Here is a 23589-nt window from a genome sequence, read left to right as displayed (position 1 = left end):
ACCATTTAAAAATTGCATTGAAATGTTTCATTAATATTCTTTTTAAAATACTGGCTAAAAAAATCAAATTTGCAGGTTTAAAATAAAAATTTTAAAAAAGAAAAGAAATATTAAAAATCATGTGATTGACAGAGCATTTCCATAATTTAATTTATAGACTTGTCATTTAAAATACTAAACAAGATAAATTAGTTAATAAAAATATGCTGTTTACTTTTAAATATTAATTCTTTGATAAAAGGTTGTTTACAAAAGTTTTAGATCAGATATCTAGATACAGTTTCCTTCGAGTGAAAAATTTATGCAGTTGTTTACATAATAGTTGTTGGATCGTATCACAATTCATAATTTCAATAAATTTTTCGTCCATACTAATATTTTGAAAGTTAGCAATATGTTTTGAAGCTTCATAAAAAATTTCAAATCTTAAATCACTGTACAAGTCACATGTCATTAGAAAATGTTTTTCGGTTTCAACTTCGCTTAAACAACAGAATTGACATAGTCTGTTTTGAACCGGTACTGGCGGCCTGGAGTAACGTCCTGTTTCAAGCGCTAACGGTAACGAACCCGCGCGGAACATAGCCATAAGTCTTCTTTGCGAACTAGTTAAATTTTGCCGAACATATGGTTCCACAGATACATTGTTTATAAATGTGTCAATTAAACGAAAAGACACACCGAATATATATCTCGGATTAACTTGGACAAACAAATTAAAATCGCGAAGTAAAAAGTTCACATCGTAATTTCGAAATCCTTGGTTCCTTGTTGTGAACCCCTAAACAAATGACCTTGATAATGAAAAACACCCGGATGACAACAATCAATGGATATTGTACACTGTACGACAACGTTTCGAAAGTGATGACATTACGTTTGATAATATTCTGGCTTTTTAATCGGCCATTCCAACATTTCAAATTATTGATCATGGGAGTAAATCGAAACTCTCGTCTTACAATCCAAACAACGCGAGCATTATGATGCAAATGCAAACAATGAAAAACGAAGTGAAAGTATTTTAATTTATCAGATATTATTTACAATCAGAGAGATTTTTTTTATGCAAAATGTCGGACGTCACAAGTCATTAACTTCCGGTCAAAACAGAAACCTGAATAAACCGGCTCACTGTCCAAACCGGCCCTTTTTCATGGTCCCGTAGCCGGCCGGTTTATACAGGTTTTACTGTATATATTATTAACTATCCATTTAAACAGACACCTTCTCATTGAATGAATAACGTGAATTAGAGATTGGAGAAACATAATCACATACAGTAGGGCATCTGCTGTCTAGTGGTTTAAGTATTTTACATTTCCCTTGGGAGTTTCTGTTTTAAATATGAACATTTTGACGGTTTCTGCCAAAAAACTTTGAGTAAATATCAGGTTTGAAATTAAGCATCTTTAGAAACAATCAAAATGATTCAATTTAGCATAGTTGTGGGTGACTCAGTTGTTGTTAAAATAGGTAGTGTTTGACAATAAATTTAAAAAAAAAAAAGGAAAATAATGAAGATCTGAATTTCTAGCAAAGACAAAAAATTCTAGTAACAAGTAAAAAGAATTCATTTTAAGATATTGGCACTCATACCACATCTTCCTATAGCTATGAAGCCATTTGAACTTAAGTTGGAAAATTAGTCTACTTCTTACAAAATTTAACTATAGAAATATTTACTTTATAGCTTAATGCTTTTATTAATCAGGTACTTTTTTAGTATTGCTACACGATTTCAAGACTGACATCAAATTTAAACTCATATCTTTTGATCCAAAACTTGTTATATATTTTGATTCCAGCTTCCTACGACAGCAATGGATCTGTTCCAACAACAGATATAAGTTTTGAAACACAAGCTACACAAGAGTCCATGTATCCACAGAGGAATCATCCTGTTCCACATTCACAGGCTCCACGTAAACCTGTAGATGACCCATTTATATCTCCAGCTTCACATCAGGTGGGTACATATCTACATTTTAGATTGACACTTAAACAAATTTATGCTTTTCAAGTGTGCAAAATCATAAGGGCTATTCCAGTAAAATTTACCTAGGAGGGGCGGAACGCCGACGATATTTTTTTCCATAGGTGGGGGGTTATCAACATAATTGTATTCTGGAGGGTGGTGGTCCCGATTTAAATTCATTTCTGTTGGTGGGGGGTTTCTGAATGATAGGTTAAACATATTGTTCCCCCTGTTAATGATAGGTTAAACATATTGTTCCCCCTGTTAATGATAGGTTAAACATATTGTTCCCCCTGTTATGAAGGAAGATTCTCCTGAAAAGGTCATCCGACTGCAAATAAAGTTGGCAGACCACTAATTTTAAGCGTCCGTTTGTGTTCTTGTCAAACCAGTGATCGAGAAGGACGTGCCCCCTGCGCCTATAGCGCATATTGACAAGAAATGGCGCATACAGTGACAAATGTAAGCGCCCACGTGGCGCACGATACTTTTCACTTCGTTTCGAAACGTTTAGATATCTTCAAATGAATTTCCGATCTTGTTCCATGCCGCCATGTGTGTGTACACAACTGTGTAATGTTCCTCCAATAATAGGAGCACCTATATATTTTTGGGACGTCTCGGATGTTTACCTATGATAATAGAACCATGCGATTTCAAGTCTCGGGTGTTTTCCTATTGTAATAATAAAACCATGCGGTCTAACTGATAACCCGAAAAACGTAATTAACCATCATTCATGATATATATTTTTTTTTATAAACAACTTTAAATTTGTTAAATTTGGCTAGTACAGACGAGATTTAGCCCTTATAATAATCTCATTTAGTTTAGCTTGCTATTATTTCGATTGAAGAACCCCAAAGACTTTTTAGGAATATAGTTTTTGTCTCCATAAAAGACGCTTAACTGTCCTTGTCATTTTTTGGTCTTTGGCTCATTTTGACATTTTGTAAACATGACTTCTTCAGCGATTTGTTGTTTTGTTCTATGAATTAATGGTACTCTATACAGTTATTCTTGTCACCGTGATGAAGATATAATGATACAAGAAGTGCAGAGGAAATGCCTGAAATGTCCTCTGATACGGAACATCTGGAATAAGTATGGTATCGACGAAGACCCAAATTTAATGTAAAAAAACCCAACATGAACATGAACAAGGCAACAGTACCAGTTTAAACATTGTAAATAAAGGTTAACTTAAATATTGTTTTGGTTGGAAGAAGTTATTGTATATTCATTGAAATTGAAATGGCAGAATTTGCTGTACTTAAATCTCTTTCCTTGCAAAGAATATGTCCTTAATAAGGTGGACTGGCCAATTCTTTGCAATTTTTGTCCCAAATAATATTTTATTGCATACAGTTTATAACAACTTCAAGTACCCTCTCCCTTGTATACCGTCTCCCCACAAAAAAATATGTGTGGGTGACATCCAAACTATGCGGTCCATAAAAAAATATTTATGTTTGGCACAGACAATTAGATTTTTATTGCGCATGTTGCGTGGGTGGTATTGAAGGAAAAAAATGGCCTAATTTTTGCGGAAAAATATGGCCTTGTTACACAGGAGAGTATATCATCTTCCTCAACATTTGCCTATTGAAGAAAAAAAATGTATATAAGGGAGCTACCATTTGATTTTTATGGGGGGGGGGCTAGGATGAAAAATTTTGTCCTGCTTTTTTTTTTAGTTGTAATCTCTGTCCTGCCTTTTTATTTTTTACTCTATTCGGTCCTGCCTTTTTTTTACTAGTTTATCCTGACTTTTTTACCCAAATTGTCATCCTGCCTTTTTGTTTTGCCTAGATGCTCATCATGCCTTTTTTTTTACTCAAAACTCCTGTCCTGCCTATTTTTTTTAAATTTCATCCTAGCCCCCCCCCCCTCCCCCATAAAAATCAAATGGTAGCTCCCTAAGAAATACAAAAAATAAAAAAAGAATTACATTGTGCCTACCAAAAATATTTTATGGCTCAAACTAAACTCTGAAACATCAAATGGTTGGTGCCCACCAGTTTCCCCACCTGAAGAATATGTCGTACCTGAAAATGTTATTGACAGTTTTAAAAATAAAATGGGCCATAATTAAAATCGCACCCCCACTTTTTCGGTCACTGTGAGCTATTGCCATCATGTTGCATCTGTCGTCTGCTGCTCCATAACATTGTTACATGTTTCATTTTATATTTTAATAGCAACATAGCTAGTATAAAAAAAGAAGATGTGGTATGATTGCCATTGAGACCAGAGGCGGATTTAGGGGGGGGCCCCCCCTTTTTGGATGCACTGAAATAGATAAACCAACAAATTTTACATTTATTTGACAGGATGCAACATTTTTGTATACTTTAAAAAACTAGCTAACTTTTATTTTTATCTATAGGTAGGGAGTCTTGGAAGAAAATACATGTTCTAGGTGGGGGTGTATTTTTTTAATCTTTTCCATAGGTGGGGGGTCAAAAAATAAGTGGCGTTCCACCCCCCCTGGATAATTTTTACATTTATTTGACAGGATGCAACATTTTTGTATACTTTAAAAAACTAGCTAACTTTTATTTTTTTTCTATAGGTAGGGGGTCTTGGAAGAAAATACATGTTCTAGGTGGGGGTGTATTTTTTTAATCTTTTCCATAGGTGGGGGGTCAAAAAATAAGTGGCGTTCCACCCCCCCCCCCCCCCCCTGGATAATTTTTACTGGAATAGCCCTAAATGAAGGTGCTCACAAAAAAAGATTTTATAATGATATCAAGTGTACTCCTCTGCCAATTCTTCCCTTTGAAAACACTACAGAAAATGTTTTTGTAGGATTTATATCAAAAATGAAAGAATATGTAATAAATTGGTGCTAGGCTTAGTTCTCTATACAGAAGATATGCTAATTAAGAAAATAACTGCTGTTTTGACAACATCATATAGATATGTTTCTTTTATATAAATAATTTTTATTTAAATAGAATGCAGAAGGAGCAACGCAGAATGGTTTTGCTGATTATGCATCTGACCTTCGTCAGCAGCTTAACTACAGCATGAATGACATGCCATCCAGTCACATTCCACCTGTCAGATCTGGAAGTACTGTTGCCATAACAACCAATGGAGATGTTGTTACTACAGATCTCAGCTTTTATGATCAAAATCCTAAGCCTAAGAAGTCTAATGGCAGACGTAAGTTTAAGAAAATGTTTTGGTTAATCAGCATATATTACTATACACAATACTTTTTTAAAAACTTTGCATGCCTAAAAAAAAGTCCAATTTTAACAAGTTTTGGTATATGTAAACAATGTTCATTAAACAAAATTTAACAAAAGTTATAAAATATGTTTCTTGTAAAAAAAAAAAATTTTAAGTAACTGTGGACACATTTATTTTTGTGATTTTCATAGAATATTAAAGTATTCCACAGATAATGATGAATCCATAATATATGTAAATTAACATCTGTTCTGTTTTAAAATTTGATATAAAAGTATTTTTCAGTCAAAACAGCAATGTTTTTTTTTTAATTTACAGCCAGTCCTTCTAAGACTGAATCAGATAGGAATCTGCTATCTGTTTTGCTGGAAAGAGGCAATAAGTTACGAGACCAGATGATAATATCAAGTATAGACGATGATAAAAGAAATGGTCCAGACGTTACAAATGGACCAGACGTCAGTATGAATGGTGTCAACTTATCAGGAATGTCTGACAGGTAAATGGACCAAACTATTATACCTTTGTATAAAAGAAATACAAAACACGTAAGTAAATTCACTATTTCTAGTGTTATGTGAATCCCTTGAACAGGCTGATGGCTGATAATAAACATTGGTTGTGAAATCTCACCACAAAGATTTTCTAAACCTGAAATTGCAAAAAAGTTGAAGGAATAAATTTAGTGAGTTAATAAAATGTATGGTATAAATTTTTACGTACCATAGAATTTTAAGTAGACATCTCTTAGTTATTCTTAAATCTTTATTTGTTTTTTAAGCGAACAATAGTGCATTGAAGCATAGATTAAATGAAAGTGATACTTTTTTTTTTTATAATATTCAAACAATAACATACTTTACTTATCCTCTTCATCCCAAGTGGGACATAAGGCCACATCAAACTGCCTCCACTTCTCTCTGTCCTTGGCCATGTACTGGGCTTGGCCCCAGGTGTAGCCCATTGCTTCCAATTCTGCTGTTACAGTTCTTCGCCAGGTAATTCTAGGTCTCCCTAGTTTCCTTTTTCCTGGTGGTGTCCAATATAGAGCTGTTTTAGGTGTGCAGTGTTGTGGCATTCTCAGTACATGGCCTAACCATCTAAATCTTCGTTGTTTAATTTTGTGTTATGCTCTTAGCATTACAATTTAAAGATGTTAAGCATAGGAAAAATTGAAGTCTTTAAAAAACCTCCTTATACATTTGAATGTTTGCAATGTGCATAAGTGTTATGTGAAAATGAATTGATTTATTTACAGGAGAGGATCAGCTGGAAGTTTCCTTAAAGAAATCCTAAAGACTGACAATGAGAATGACGTAGATTTATCTGCCTTAGATTCCAGAGCAGTTGATCTTATGTTTGGTGGAACTGGAGCTTTTGATTATAATGTAAGAAATTAACTATATTTTTACTTGTTTTTAAAATGAGCTCATTTGAAAATAAATATCTAAAACTAATATGATTTAATAGTCTAAATGAGGGGAAGTGAAATTTGATCAATTTTAGTGAGTAAAAATTAATATTTTGCTTCCCTTTTATTTTATATGGGTTATTTATCAATAATTATCTTAAATCCCTGCATAAGATATTTACATTTTATATCTCAATTTTATATGAAAAAAATATGGGGGTTAGAGTGCTCTCTTTTTAAAGAAAATATAGGATTTCTTTAAAGTTAGGTGGTGCTGTTATCCTTTTAATCTTATATACAAGAATTTACAGGTTGGAAGAATGAATCTAGTATGATCAAAACTAAAATGATATTTATACATAAGTTTGTTGAATTATAGATGATGATGAACGGTGGTCCTGGTTCCAGTATATCTGATGATATGGATGTGATGAGTGATCCTGGAGATCCAATACACAGCGAATCAATACTACAAGAACTCTTCTACAAAAATCCTGTAAGTACAATATTAGGCTTTACAATTGAAATTCCTAATCAGTAATTTGTGTAAACTGTCAGATAATGGGACTTGGAACACAATATGAACATGTATATCTTTATTGAGAATTTTAAATATGAAAAAAGTAGCTTTTGTTGCTCTAAATACATTTTTTTATGGAAATTTGTTTTAAAAGTTCACTATATAAACTAATTTTATTGATATCCAATATATGTCTAGAAGGAACTTGCTGAAATATTTATTCAAACATCATTAATATAATTCATTACAGTGTTCCAGCTAGGATTTCAAAAGGGCAGGGTGCCAATCCTGAAAAAGGGCATTTAACGCGCGATATGATAATATGAAAAGGGCATGTTTTTATAAAGATATTAATCAAACATTGTGTTTATTCCTTGAAATAACTGGTTATACAAGAACTACATCATTAGCCCACATAGAACTCTATCTTTCACTTTTTAGGCTGAAAAACTTGTCAAGCAGCTTGTCACACAAGTTTTTAAATCATTGCTTGGCACATTTAAGCTTTATATGCAGCACGTTTAGAAAAGTGTCCTGCTTCATTGTTTCTATGTTCTGACACACTTTACCAGTTTCACCTTTCTACCTATGCTGTGCTTAATGGCAATACAACTCAAAACAGCTGTGCCCAGTAAATGCACAATGTTAGGATATAGCAACAGTGAAAATTTGTATTAAAAACAAAGAAAACAGAAAAAGATGGACAAGGCACCCTACTAACACTGCTACTAAGACCCTCTTTAACTTATCCCATAACTCAAACTACCTAAACATATATATTCTTAAGCAAGAAGTATGTAGACATATTTTAGAATATGTTAAGTGGTTTACTCAATGCTTGGGAAAAAATCAGATTGAGTTATCTTTCTTTATTCGTGTGCTCCTTCTTTGGAGGATTATAAACAGTACTTAGAAGATCTATGTAAAAATTATCAAACAATAGACCACTTTCGAGTTCATCCGTCACCGGAAAAAACTTGTAAATTATGTGCGCCTTTATGTCATCATTTACCAGATAGAGGGGGTCGCCTGTATCCCTGCACTATTTACATCCATCAAGCGTCTTAGTGATCATCATTGTGCAGGATAAACTAGAAATAATGGTTGTTCTGTAGATACTTAATGACAATTCCCTAATGACAGCAGTGCTGATTGTCAATTTTGAAAATTCAATTTGCCAAATAATTCGTACAATATAGAATTATAGTTTCCCAACCACTCGCTCAACATTGGAATGGAAGTGACGACACCCCTAAATCTACAAATGACGTACACTAAAACCAGAGTTTTTAACGGAAATGCATCGAACTTGAAAGTTGTCTATTATATTGCCGCCGATTTTGTTATTTTCGTATAAAAAATGAGGGCAGTCAATGACAAATACGTCTGAATTTGCTCTTTATTTCACAGAGAACAAGTAAAACGATGTCTTCCATGAGTTGATTGTGGTTTTCAACTTTCTGTCATTACGTTTTTTCCATGAAACTACGGTAAACATTGCAAATTTTGCCCAAGTTGTCGTATGCACATTTCTTCAAAGATAATTGCCGACTGACTGATCCTATTTAAATGAATTAATGTTGATGATCATTAATGACTTATCAGATAAACGGATTACCTATAATAACAGATTATGACACCAGCTTTTGACCGTTGATTAGCTTGGGGTCGTAAACAAAGTCATAAACTTTTCGCCAGGTAAAATTTAGCAATTAGTGGATCATATCAATACGAACAAAATAATATATACAATCGATCTTCAAAAAAGGCAGGGCGCCCTGGAAACTGTAAAAAGGGCACGAGGCGGCACTCGGGAAAGGGGCGGGCGCCGCGCCCTCTGTAAACGGCCTAGCTGGAACACTGCATTATACTGCAGAAAATTGTGAATTTTTTCTCAGCATATATTGATTGGAAATCATATGTATAATTTCTGATTAAATGACATTTTAAAGGAATCTGAAGTAAGTGACCTGAGTGAGTTAAGTGGAGATGAAGGAGATCTGAAGAAGACAAAGTCAGTAAAGAGACGTGCTAGTACAGCATCTGTTGAAGATCCTTTTAACCAAGTAAGTATTATAACTGTTTCTATGTCTGAATATCTTATTCAAATTATTAAGTTAGATTTTTCATGTTGAAGGTTGTGGTTCCCTATTATTTATAATCACAAACATGAAAATGATTGGCTGTTTGTTGGATTGATATTTATATGACGATACCAATATAACTGAAACAGATTGAAAATAAATATAAATTAACATGATAATTGTCAAGATAGTTGAAACGCTTACAGCAGAATTTATAAAATTTACCTTGGAACAATGTAAATCCTTTATACCTGCATATGAATACATTTGATTGAGCAAACTATTTTCAGAAGAAGCAATATCATAACTTTCATGTATATTTACAGAGACCACCATCAAGGAGATCGTCAATATCAAGTTTAACCTTCCCAGAACCACAGGAGACAGAGGACAAACCAAAGAAAAAGATCAAAACTCCAAAGAGAAAGGCAAGGTTAAAGACCAAACGAACAGGAAGTAAGAAACGTAGACGATCACGAAGCAGTGCTAGAAGTACCGCAAGTGAATACAGCGACAGTGACAGAGCCTGTACCCCACGGTCAGAATTATCACAAGTATCGTTTGATTTACCTGCTTCTGATTTGGATGAACCCGAGCATGGTATGTGCTATTTGATTTTCAAAAAATATTTAAAATTTTGTGGGGAAGTTCAAAACACAACCAAATTATCCTTATGTGTACCAGGAAATTAAAAAGCAAAATAGAAGATAACAGAGCTTTGTTTGCTTATCACCTAAAAAATTGCTCATAAAAAAACAATTATTTAGAAAGGTTTTCATTATTTCAATAAAATGTAATGGCTTAAAATGCATGAGTAACCTAGCAATGTATTGATCACTGATTGCAAGCAATATATCAAATTATGGAGGTATAGAATTTTTAAGAGGAAGACAAATTTTAATTATTTTGTCATTTTCTAGTATAATTGACAATTAAACACTTATTTGAATACATTATTTAACAATCTGACAAACTAAGTGATTTTTTTCAGAACAATAATCATGATAATGTGAAAGGAAAAAAAAAGCAAATTAATTTACAATTTCAGATGAGCCATCACGAACTAAAAAAGTAGATGGTTTAAGTGTAGAAAGGTTGACATTACTTGGCCGAGTTCATGTAGCTCGTGTTGTGATTGATGCTCTTCATCTTACTGGACAGGAGCTTAATACATCATCATCATCGAAGAAAAGTTTTAAGTTTAAAACAGTAGGAAGACCTCCAAAGCCTTCACCTAAAGCTAAGAAGTCCATGTAAGATATCTGATAATACTAGATGATGTTTACTCAAATGAAAGTAATGTAATGAAATAAAAAAAAAGTTATGAACAGTCATAAAAGACGAGAAACCATGTTTTAGAAAATGATTGTTACAAAGTATACATTTGGATATAATCAGTGCCATTACTTTTGAGCATTATCTTGACAAAGCACATATTCAAGATACAACTTGAAAATAGCATTTACTCTTTTAGCAAAAAAAGGTCAGAGATTATAAGTTCCTATGAATGAAAGAATAAATTCGCTAATCGTAGAACTTTAATATACATTGTGGATTTAGAATTGTGAAATTATAAGATTAAAACTATTTAAACATTTATTTTGTTTTTTTTCACATTTTAACTAGAATTAAAATTTATTTATTTACTTATGTTATAGGACATACTTCATAGAGTACCAGTTTCCAGTGGTAGCCACATCAAGAGATAAATATTCACCTAATGCTTTGGCCACAGAGGTGATGAGGGTGGCATCCAAAAAAGTCAGTAATGGTTGTAAGTATCTATTAAACTTTTATATTTAAGATGTGAAAAATAAGAATATAAGGAGCAAATGAGAAACCAAAATTCTTTCAGACCCCTGTACTTTGTAGGTGTATTAATAGAGCAGACATTTATTTTTGAAAAAAAAACTTATTATACCCTCTTACTAAATTCGTTATTATAATTTCCAACTTTTAATGTCATTCTATAGTGACAATTGTCCATGTGGTACTACATTTTGTTTAAGTTTGTTTGATCTGTGAAATGATCTTGAGTACTTATATTTATTGTTTGGGTTTAAGCATGTCTATAACATTTATAAATTATAATTTCAGTGGTACAGTTTAATCATCGATCTGTCTTCCCTATTATGTTTGATGGTAATGCAGTAGATAATTGGTGGAAATCAGCTCTCGTGTTTAAAGTTTATGGAAGATCAGCTGGACAGAAAGTGGTATGCATTTACTCTTAGTATAAAACACCATAAAAATTAGCTTTAAAAAAAGAAGATGTGGTATGATTGCCAATGAGACAACGCTCCACCAGAGCACAAATGGTGTAAAAGTTAACATCTATGGGTCACTTTTATGATTAGTAAATGGGTGATATATATAAATATGATTTAACATAGACATTCCACCATACAAGTTTTGTGGTTTGAAAAATAACTGAGTGTTTTGTTTACTTTTAAGAATTTGAAATGACAATTTTAAAAAGAAAAAATTGACAAAGTAATAAATATTCCATGATCTTTTTAAGTAAAATTCAAAATGAAACAAGAAAAATCTGCAAGTATCAAGATATAAAAATATTTTTATTGAATTTCACTGTGCTTTAAATATAGATATCATTACTTATACAATTGGTCACACATTTTATTTTTCTATCCTGAATACATCATAATATGTTTTGCATTTCAGCCATCATTGATTGGAAGTTGTGGCATACCTATGAAGTCAGTGTTAAAATCAGAATCACTATTTGTTGATCGAGAATTAGAAATAAGAGAATCTATAAACAAAAACTCATCTATCAACTCATCAATGCACAAAAGTGATTTAGATGGTCTCTATGGCAACTTAAAGGTAATTCTTAGTTTAAATAATACATTTTTTGTTATCTATTTTTAGAATGACATTTAGTTTTAAATATTATCACAAAATTGAAATGTTTTCTTTAACAAAATAATTAAAGCTTTTAAACATTGTTATTCCTTGTAATACTGATTTTGTTTTATGCATTTGATAATATCAAGGGGAGGTAATTTTACTATTGTATTTCCAGGTTTCCATTGAATTAGCTTCTGACAGTAAAGACTTTTCTACACACCTAGCTCGTACAAAGCTTGCTGAAATGTCTGGCAAATCTAAACTGGTTCCCATTCCTGCTCCAGTACCACACAAACCACGCCCACCTCCCGCTCCATCACAGAATGTCGTGCATACACAACCAGAGCCACAACACTTGACTACACAACCTCAGTTCAGTGAGTTTATACTTTTTATCCAACTGTAACTTCAAAGCCAATGTGATTGAATATCATGACACAAGAAAAAAGAAGTTTGAATGGAATTATCTGTAAAAAATACCATTTGAAATAACTCTCTATACCTAAATTTTATGAAAGTTAAAATTAATGACTATATAAATTTTGAATGGACACTGTTGAAATTTTAATCCACAAGATAAAAGTAGACTTCGAAATAATTTCCTATACATTGCTTCTTCAACAGCATTAGTGGCTCGATTCTTTTAAAATTAACACAGGGGGGAAAAAGGAAGTGATTGATTCTGTAATTTTATGTAGTAAGCTTCATATGGTCTTTGACTAATTCACATACACAACATAACATTCTGCCTTATACAACTTAAATTTGCGCATGTTAAAAGAACAATAAAACCTAAAAAGGTTCAATAACAGAATATTCCAATGAGTGGACTGTTTTTGAACATTTGGAGGCCAGGTCATTTAATTCACTTACATAATTGATATAATTTCAGACAAAGGTTCATCAAGAACATCTAGTGCTGCACATATTCCAGAGATTCAACCAATTCCTAAACAAATCAGTCATCAGTCACAGTATACAGATTATAGTCCTGAGGTTAGTGAACACAAGTGTTCGGTACAACATTTATAGGGTCAAGTACATAGTTCTCTCTTAAAAGATGGAAATGAATTAGTGTTGTACAGTTTTTTAAAAATTGTAGACAAAGATTGAGAGAATAGCCTTCATGAAAAACTTAAATTTACAAGAAAATCAGTTTGTCATCAGGTATATTATAATCCATTTGGCTTGTTAGGCCTCTTTCTAGAAACATTCTACTCAGACCTGCCAACTATCCTGATTTTTGCGGTATCATCCCGATTTTGATCCCTCAACCCAAATCCCGATATCGGGATCGTAAAACTGGTCAAAATCCCGATTTTCATCAAATATACCCGAAAAATTATTGTTTACCGATTTTGAAGTTTTTCTGATCAATTTTTAAAAATCTATAATTTTACCTGGGGACATATTAATATGACAAGTTAACGACCCTATGCTAATCAACTGTCACAACAGGTGTCATAATTAGTCGTTGTATGTAATCAGATTACCTAATGGGTCGTAACAGTCCTCAAAATTAATTTGTATACACAAATTTGGTCAAACAGCCTTTCAATTTTAATCAATTTATCATACAAGCACAATTTGCAACATTTGCCGTAGTTCCACAACAAAATCATAATTAATTCAAAGATGAGAACTGTAATGAACTCTCAAGAAAACATCGTTTATCTTGAAATCCGTTTAATTTTTGAAACCAGACCTACAAGCTCATCATTAGTATACCAAAAGAAAAAAGAAGAGAACTTAGACTATTTTAGGAGTAAAAAACAATGCACACACAAAAGTCGCTAAAATTGTAACCCTTAAAAATCTGGTCACGCGCTAAATCCCCCATGGAGATTTTCAAAAGTTGGCAGGTCTGTCTACTGCCCTGGGCAGTTGTGCTCGGGATTTATGACTGAGGCTAAGTCTTATACAGATCTTTCTAAAAGCATACAGGACTGATAAGGACATCAATAATTATAATCAGTGATATCATCTCTTCATGTCTTTTCCAGCATGTAACTCTTCACACTTTGTTACTGGTACCTGAAGGCAGGGGCATATCAACCCAGGGCATACCATCTTTAGTATCAATGAAAAGGCATCCAGTATTTCCCGTACAGCCAAATGCCTTGTCTGCTCCAGGTAATATGAAGTTTCTTAATATTATTTTTTAGAGCTTTTGTACAATAGCATGATAAGGTGTCTCTGTGGTCTTAAGTTGTCAAACTGATGTACACTAGCCTGTCAACAATGAGGTTGTGAGTTAGAATCTGGCACGTGGCAGGTACATTATCTTCTACAATGTTAATGATTGTCAATTTTTCTACTAAAGGTCCGTAGTTCTCTCCAGACACTTCTGTTTCTTCCACCAATAAAAAATCAACACCGAGAAATAGCCAATATTGCTGAAAGTGCATTTACCCATTCATTCTATCATCAGATAAATTTATTTTTTGGCTTATAGAACTTTGGTATGGTCTATAACCAGAAAAACAGCAACAGCTGATGAAGAAGCTAGAAGCATGTAAAACCAAACAGAACAAAAGTATATCAAAAAATGTTAATTCTTTGTTAAAGTTAGGCTTATTACTGATATTAACTAATGGTTTTAAATTCATTTATTTTATTTAGATATGAAAGTTTGATATAGAAAAAACAAGGAGAAATAAATAACTGTTCAGCTTATGAAATCTCATTTGTTATAATGTTCAAATTTGAATACTTTATTCTATGACAGGTGTAAAGGGCCGTGATATGAATGTGAGAAACACCTATTTAGTGTGTAGAATGTTTTGGTGTGATGATGCTGTACATTCCAATGTGTGTTGGGGAACAGCTGATCCAACATTTCATTTTTCTCAGGTATATTAAATAGTTACATAGTCATTGACTTATATTTTAAGAGTTAGAATTGAATAGAAACTATTCAAATTAATTCTCACTAATAAACATAATAAAATAGTGTTTGAAAAGCTTTTATTAGGCTATTTAGAAAGTATGAATTCCCATAAATTAGTAGTTATATAATGTTCAGAAGGGGAGTTTACTGGTCTTTTCATTTTAATTTTATTAGATCTTAGTTCATTTTATGTGTGTACAAAATATTTGAGATGAATTTTTGGATAATTATTTTATTTGTTATATTTATTTCAGGAAAACTAAGTATCGTTCTTTTCCAAAAAATGAATAATTGATGCTATAAATTTTTCCCTGTTTTCCCTTTTTTTGTTTCTTAAACATGTTAAAGCTTTAAATGGGTTATATTATCTGAAACTTTTAGAATTTTCTAGAACTAAATCCATATAAAGTTTGTTTTTTTATCATTAAATATAAACAGGTTGCTCCAATGTTGATGTCAACAGCTCTTTTAGAGAGAATGAGAAACAATTTTATGGTTATAGAAGTATGGGATAAGAAAACTTCAGCAGAAAATGATCAGGTATTTCTTCAATATTTTATGCCCAGAATTTATAAGCAGTGTCCATGAACATGTATTTCATTATAATTTTATTTTATTGGTACAGTTTAATTAAAGCTTATTTAAATTTAATCCTTAAAAGATTATTTGACACTAAGTAACTAACGCAGATATAACCGAGTAATTATCTAATTTTATTTGTGGGAGACTGTATAGATAGATATTTTATTTGAAAGAACAACTTGGTACATATACATGAAATACAATATTTTACAATTTTAAACATCTGCAGTTGATAAACTTATATATTTATACCAACCAGCCTTTAAAGGCTTATGATACACTGTCATTTATGTACGAAAAATTATACGAATAACTGTATTAAAACTGAAAACATGTAAAATGGTTCATAGGGGATATACTATATAAACTAATTTAATCTTATCTATTTTCAGTTGATTGGCATAGTCAAGATCAGCCTGCATCAGTTTTATATGTCATTCAGGGATAAGAAAATTGCAAATACTCTTCTTAAATCTCAGGTAATAATTGTGTTAAAATAATCAATATAAGACCAAATTTAGATTTATGTATCACTTCAATATGCATGAATTGAAAAAAAGTATCATGAAATGATGAAATTGAAGTAAGGGATCATGAATGAAAAAAGATTTTTGAGAAACTTTGACGAATGGAAACTCATAAAACCTAAATACAAAAATGATAATAGAGGTCACCATAATAATGAAGAGAAAGTAATAGATACAGAAATTATTAAATGGCATAAAGTAAAGGTCTGCAAGATCATAATTTACTGTGTATTGATTTATTTTTGTGGGCAATAATTTTCATGGATGGAGGAAACCTCCATTTTCGTGGATATTTAATTTTGTGGTTTTGCCAAGCCTATAGAAAAATGTTCATTAGTTGAACATTTTAATTTGTTGTTCACCTGTGTTTAGGAAATCAAAGTAAAAATTGGCCCCCAACGAATACTAATGAATTGACAGTATCTATATAGTTACACAGTAATGAAAAATGTAAGAGTAAAGAAAGAGCAAAATTAAAGGAAATTTCAAGGCTCAGACATTTATGTAAATGAGTTGTTACAATAAAAGTACTTTATTTAAGAATTTATGTTGAATTTTGCAGTTTCCTGTGATAGCCCTTGATAACTACCTCCCCATTGTTAATCCATTAAACGGATCACAGTTTGGACAGCTACAAGTTTGTCTAGCCATTGGCTCAGCTGAACAGGTGAGATTTCTAATCACAATTTGGACTTTAGATCATTTTTCTTGCCATTGAAAAGGCTAAGCTTGGGTAATTTGTATATCAAATTTTCAGGGTGGTGTTGTTAAGCAACAATCTTGCCTAGTAGCTTACAAATTCATGATTTTGGTCATCTATTATTCTTTTATCTATAAAAGTTATTAATAAACCTTCATGAAATTCTCTCAATATCTTCTTCATTATAAAAATTCAGAAAAATACTCTGTACGAGACTGAAGGAAAGCACTAATTTCTAATAGTAAATGTCTATTCTGTCTGAAAAAAAGAAAAAGTTTGTAAATTTTTTGATAATTTCAACCAGACAAACTTTATGCATAAAGAATTAGTATATTATAGCTAAACCATTCTTATGTTTGTTACCAAATGAGTAAATAAATTATTTTTAACAGGTTGCTGCTCTGCAAAGAATCAAACTTGATGGTGTGGCACCTAACCATTTGCCAGAGAGACCTCAACATTATTTGGAAAGGTACTGTTTTATATGTCACATTGTAGATTTACTTTTAACATTAACTTACTGAGAGGTCTGATATTTTCTATTTGACATAATTTTTACATACATGTAAGAAAAACAAATCTGAACTTCATATCAATATTGTATTTTTTTTTGAAGAAGAAGTTTGTGTTAAATAATTTCAGTTATGGGGGTTTAAACATATATGTAAGATTATGATTTGATTTTTATGCCCCATTTATGGGCATTATGTTTTCTGGTCTGTGCGTCCGTTCGTCCGTCTGTTCGTTCGTCCGTTCGTCCGTCTGTCCCGCTTCAGGTTAAAGTTTTTGGTCGAGGTAGTTTTTGATGAAGTTGGAGTCTAATCAACTTGAAACTTAGTATATATGTTCTGTATGATATGATCTTTCTAATTTAAATGCCAAATTAGAGTTTTGACCCCAATTTTACGGTTCACTGATAGAAAATGATAGTGCAAATTTCAGGTTAAAGTTTTTGGCTTCAGGTTAAAGTTTTTGGTCAAGGTAGTTTTTGATGAAGTTGAAGTCCAATCAACTTGAAACTTAGTATACATGTGCCCTATGATATGATCTTTCTAATTTAAATGCCAAATTAGAGTTTTGACCCCAATTTTACGGTTCACTGAACATAGAAAATGATAGTGCAAATTTCAGGTTAAAGTTTTTGGCTTCAGGTTAAAGTTTTTGGTCAAGGTAGTTTTTGATGAAGTTGAAGTCCAATCAACTTGAAACTTAGTATACATGTGCCCTATGATATGATCTTTCTAATTTAAATGCCAAATTAGAGTTTTGACCCCAATTTTACGGTTCACTGAACATAGAAAATGATAGTGCAAATTTCAGGTTAAAGTTTTTGGTCAAGGTAGTTTTTGATGAAGTTGAAGTCCAATCAACTTGAAACTTAGTATACATGTGCCCTATGATATGATCTTTCTAATTTAAATGCCAAATTAGAGTTTTGACCCCAATTTTACGGTTCACTGAACATAGAAAATGATAGTGCAAATTTCAGGTTAAAGTTTTTGGCTTCAGGTTAAAGTTTTTGGTCAAGGTAGTTTTTGATGAAGTTGAAGTCCAATCAACTTGAAACTTAGTATACATGTGCCCTATGATATGATCTTTCTAATTTAAATGCCAAATTAGAGTTTTGACCCCAATTTTACGGTTCACTGAACATAGAAAATGATAGTGCAAATTTCAGGTTAAAGTTTTTGGCTTCAGGTTAAAGTTTTTGGTCAAAGTAGTTTTTGATGAAGTTGAAGTCCAATCAACTTGAAACTTAGTATACATGTGCCCTATGATATGATCTTTCTAATTTAAATGCCAAATTAGAGTTTTGACCCCAATTTTACGGTTCACTGAACATAGAAAATGATAGTGCAAATTTCAGGTTAAAGTTTTTGGTCAAGGTAGTTTTTGATGAAGTTGAAGTCCAATCAACTTGAAACTTAGTATACATGTGCCCTATGATATGATCTTTCTAATTTAAATGCCAAATTAGAGTTTTGACCCCAATTTTACGGTTCACTGAACATAGAAAATGATAGTGCAAATTTCAGGTTAAAGTTTTTGGTCAAGGTAGTTTTTGATGAAGTTGAAGTCCAATCAACTTGAAACTTAGTATACATGTGCCCTATGATATGATCTTTCTAATTTAAATGCCAAATTAGAGTTTTGACCCCAATTTTACGGTTCACTGAACATAGAAAATGATAGTGCAAATTTCAGGTTAAAGTTTTTGGTCAAGGTAGTTTTTGATAAAGTAGAAGTCCAATCAACTTGAAACTTAGTATACATGTTCCCTTTGATAAGATCATTCTAATTTTAATGCCAAATTAGAGAATTTATTCCAATTTCACAGTCCTTTAAACATAGAAAATGATAGTGTGAGTGGGGCATCCGTGTACTGTGGACACATTCTTGTTATTTTCATCTCTGACAATGCTATCCTGTGGAAGGTCTAGATTTCTCTCAGGGTACTCTGGCATCTCCAACAATAAAAGATGGCTGCCAAGATACAGCCAAGTGGTGTTAAATACTATACAAAACAAACAAAGACTATCCCACAATGATATTTTTGTTATCTACTTGTAGGAATGATCTACAGCAGTCAGATGACATCAGTCCTCCACATATTGGTACAGAATCTATTGGTAAGTTTATACCACAAAATTCATTATTAGTCAGGTCAAATACTAGTAATACAGGGATAACCTGTAATAAAAAGTATAGAGTTGGGGTGAAAAATAAAATAGATAATGTACAGTGTTTCTGCTTGACAATAGACAGTTCCTGTACAAACTTTCCAACCGAAGTCTGGGTTTGTTATTTCTAGGCTGTAATTTAATGCTATTCAACCCTATACAGTACCCAAACAAAGGCTTTCTGGCAACTGACCAATCTGGGACTCTTCTGTTACACTGAAATAACATAGCAGTGAAAAACAAGTCATGATGTTGACTTCAGCTTTAAAGTAATGATTTCAACTTTTGTCTTTAAGAAGTTTTGATTCAGTGGCTGCCTTTTAGGCAACCACTGTCATATTAAGAAAATTTAATAAGGATAAAAGCCCTTGCATTTTGTATCAACCTAGATATATGGAGACATTTAAAGAAATCTTGCTTTAATTCAGTATTTTATAAGTCTTCAGGTTGAGTACTTTCAAAAATATGTTTGTTTAATCAGAAAATTCAGAGTTCTTGAAACTGAACTAAGTAGAAAGGTTGTGTATGATAAAATGATTGATAAAATTTGAGTTTAATGTATTTGTTTTTCTTGTTTTAAGTGGAGCACATATTTGAAGTAGTAATAGAAGGCTTGAGAGGTCTGACTGCATTTGAGAACATGATGTGGGGAGAAGCAGATTGTTTTGTACAGTACCATTTCCCAGCTCAATCAAATAATCATGTCCAAGGAGCACCTGTTATAAAGCATGGTTAGTTTATTATTAATATCACTGAAACAAATTGCCAAGTGCAAACAAATTTTGATGTGCAATTTGACAATAAGGGGGAAAGTATTTGAAAGTTTTCTTAAAATTTAGTAGATAAAAAAAGATGTTGTATTAGTGCCAAGTCACAATTTGTAAAAGGAAACCATTATAGGTCTAAGTACAGTCTTCAACAAGGAGCCTTGGCTCACACGGAACAGGAACAGCAAGCTATAAAGGGTTCCAAGAATAGCTAGTGTAAAACCATTCAGACAGGAAAACCAACTGTCTAATCTGTATAAAAAAAATAATAAACACTTATGAACCACATCAATAAACGACAACTTATTGATTTTTTTTTACCTCTATATATATAGTATTTAAAATTTTGACATTATTGCATCTAATCGAATATGTTTACTTCTTTGTACTGAAGGAATTATTTACAATATTTATTTTCAGCTGTGCCAAGTATGAAGTCTTTCAGGAGTGCTACAACATTATGCATACCTGATCCTACTTTTAACGATGTTACACGACATAGAATTGTTCTATCAATGGGAACACCTGTACAGAGAGAATTACTCACAGGTAACATTTTCTTCTAATACACAAAGTATATTTTAAGTTACATGTTAAATAACCTTTTGCTTTCATGCGAACAAGAATATATTTATATGTGAGCTGCGGCAGATAGAAAATATTTCGAGTTGAAATTTTTTTTATTTAAAGATAGCAACTACTTTATAATAAAAATTAGTTGTTATAAGAACCCTATATAATAGACCAAAATGCATCTTTTAATTCATATTTAAATGGTCCACAATCAGTCAAAGGCTTATACATGTACATGGAAATGTGCACTTGTATAAGGTTGATTTCTACCCATGCAGCTCATATGTTACTCATTCATGCTTGTCTTTCTACCCCACGCAGATCATATGTTACTCATTCATGCTAGTCTTTCTACCCCATGCAGCTCATATGTTACTCATTCATGCTAGTCTTTTAACTTTCTTGGTTTAAACATGCTAAACACACATAAAAATTAGGACAAGAGGTGTAAAAAAAAACAAGAAGATTCATAAATTAAGAAAGTATATAGAGACATTATAACATAATGGATTTTATAACCAAAAGTTTTCATATATGAATTTGATCCACTAATACTTAAATTGCTACCCATTGAGGCTTACAATTTTAAGTTACTTAAAGTACATCATAACATGTATGACTTGAATTTTTTTTCAGCTTGTGCTGGAACTGCAGGAGGAGGTCTACCATTTGAAGTGTGGTGTAGATATTATCATCCTAATGTTAGAGATCAGTGTATAGCCAAGGTAAGGTCTACCATTTGAGGTGTGGTGTAGATATTATCATCCTAATGTTAGGGATCAGTGTATAGCCAAGGTAAGGTCTACCATTTGAAGTGTGGTGTAGATATTATCATCCTAATGTTAGGGATCAGTGTATAGCCAAGGTAAGGTCTACCATTTGAAGTGTGGTGTAGATATTATCATCCTAATGTTAGGGATCAGTGTATAGCCAAGGTAAGGACTACCATTTGAGGTGTGGTGTAGATATTATCATCCTAATGTTAGGGATCAGTGTATTGCCAAGGTAAGGTCTACCATTTGAAGTGTGGTGTAGATATTATCATCCTAATGTTAGGGATCAGTGTATTGCCAAGGTAAGGTCTACCATTTGAAGTGTCGTGTCGTATTATGATCCTAATGTTAGGGATCAGTGTATAGCCAAGGTAAGGTCTACCATTTGAAGTGTGGTGTAGATATTATCATCCAAATGTTAGGGATCAGTGTATAGCCAAGGTAATTTCTACCATTTGAAGTGTGGTGTAGATATTATCATCCTAATGTTAACAATTTGTTTATATTGAAGACAAACTTGCCACTTGCCAAATTATGTGCTATGGTTACCATGCAGAAAAGAGGAGAGCCATCAGTTCAAACTTTTGCCTTGCCATTAACTCAAGTAGGATCAGATTCCGAAATGAAGGATCCCGAGTCCAAATCAAAGGTGAGTTATAGGATGAGATTGTTGTGGAAGACTTATTTATTTAAGCATTGTGAACTGCAAGAGTCTTGAGGTATTGATCGTATTGAAATGACAACATTGATTGCATTTTTTTCTTTAATATTAAAGGTGCATACAGTATCAAAAGTTTAAAATAGCACCAAGAAAAAAAAAATAATATACAGGGGTATATAGAAACCAAAAGTTATCAAAATAGAATTAAGTTCTAAAAAAGAATTGTTGAGTGTTATGTAGACCTGATCTGCTTTACATACAGGTTGCATTTCTGTAAATATTGACAATGCAATTTCCCATAGGAACTCCTTTTACGGCTAAAACTGTACCATTTTTACTATGAAGTTTTGAAAAAAATCTCATCCTAGAATTGAAAGTTTATATGCACCATGACTTTTTTCAAAGGTCAAAATATAGGGCTGTGCGGCATATTTTCAACGTTTATATGCCCTGAACTTCTCAGAGTTTAAACTAACACTAATTTTCTGAACTACCCCTACTTCGAATTTAAGGTTACCACAGATTTCAATGTAAACAATATGCACATGTTTATTTACTGGTAACATTCCCAAGTTATGTCTCTGTGAGATGGAATACAGAAGGCATAACTGGGAACCAGTATGTAAACAAATTTTATTTTCTATGAATATTCAAGATCTCCCCAAAAGAGGCGTGTTTTGACAAACAGCTGTATTTACAAAGTGCAACCTACAGGTTTTATTTGTGTTGTTTGGTTTCTATACAGATGACATATTCTACATATTTCTTTCAATTATCTCTGCTGAAGGATTTGAAATTTTGTAATTTTCTTTTGTAAAATGTAATGTAATTTTACTATTATTGGTTAGGTTTTAAGATATTTTAATAAATCCTCAATTGAAATGTGGAAATACATTTTGAATAATTTGATAATGTATAAATATTTTGTAATTTTAAATGATTTGCTTACAGATGAAAGAGTCTGGATTAATGGATGTAACCATACACTATAAAACTAATACAATACAGGTAAGTTTTATATAAGTTAATGATATCTTTCTCTGATATAGAAGCTTTTGTTGAACCAAAGAGAATAGTAAAAGGGTATATAGGTATATACTATTAAACTAATACATTTTAATGTCTCATAGGTGCATAGAAAGTTACTTGTTGCCTAGCAAGATCAGATACATCAGAAGTTCAGAAAAAAATAATAATGTTTGTTAATATAATCAATAATTAATTACTCAGAAATGTAAAAGTTAGGACATCTGTACTGATAGGAACCATGACATATATATATATATGACAATGCAGAGTGGAAAACTTTGTTCAATATTTTCCAAATATGTATTTGACTTGCACAATCTTTTTAATTTTCATATACGCAC

The 23589-nt window shown here is 32.1% G+C and overlaps 1 protein-coding gene and 1 long non-coding RNA gene across 5 annotated transcripts in view; both read left to right on the top strand.

The window, feature by feature from the left end:
- Positions 1-23589, top strand: part of LOC143042012 (C2 domain-containing protein 3-like) — a 48261-nt gene that overhangs the window by 4870 nt on the left and 19802 nt on the right. Inside the window, exons 5-30 of one of the 4 annotated variants that reach the window (XM_076214218.1) lie at positions 1809-1969; positions 4939-5149; positions 5498-5678; positions 6438-6567; positions 6970-7086; positions 9063-9176; positions 9521-9794; positions 10243-10447; positions 10853-10968; positions 11292-11410; positions 11877-12041; positions 12241-12442; positions 12958-13061; positions 14069-14198; positions 14794-14918; positions 15394-15495; positions 15930-16016; positions 16627-16731; positions 17157-17236; positions 19336-19394; positions 20027-20176; positions 20633-20761; positions 21422-21445; positions 21656-21720; positions 22070-22207; positions 23171-23227. In XM_076214218.1, coding sequence (XP_076070333.1) covers positions 1809-1969; positions 4939-5149; positions 5498-5678; positions 6438-6567; positions 6970-7086; positions 9063-9176; positions 9521-9794; positions 10243-10447; positions 10853-10968; positions 11292-11410; positions 11877-12041; positions 12241-12442; positions 12958-13061; positions 14069-14198; positions 14794-14918; positions 15394-15495; positions 15930-16016; positions 16627-16731; positions 17157-17236; positions 19336-19394; positions 20027-20176; positions 20633-20761; positions 21422-21445; positions 21656-21720; positions 22070-22207; positions 23171-23227 — 3350 coding nt within the window. The other 3 variants (XM_076214219.1, XM_076214217.1, XM_076214216.1) reach the window with 3 other exon arrangements.
- Positions 2036-3404, top strand: LOC143042003 (uncharacterized). The gene is made up of 2 exons (XR_012967857.1): positions 2036-2188; positions 2253-3404. It is a non-coding gene; the product is annotated as an uncharacterized LOC143042003 (long non-coding RNA).

Source organism: Mytilus galloprovincialis, chromosome 8 (genome assembly GCF_965363235.1).
Source record: "Mytilus galloprovincialis chromosome 8, xbMytGall1.hap1.1, whole genome shotgun sequence".
Lineage (NCBI taxonomy): Eukaryota > Metazoa > Mollusca > Bivalvia > Mytilida > Mytilidae > Mytilus > Mytilus galloprovincialis.
The sequence above is the reverse complement of the archived record's forward strand: the minus strand, read 5'-3'. Positions and strand labels throughout refer to the sequence as shown.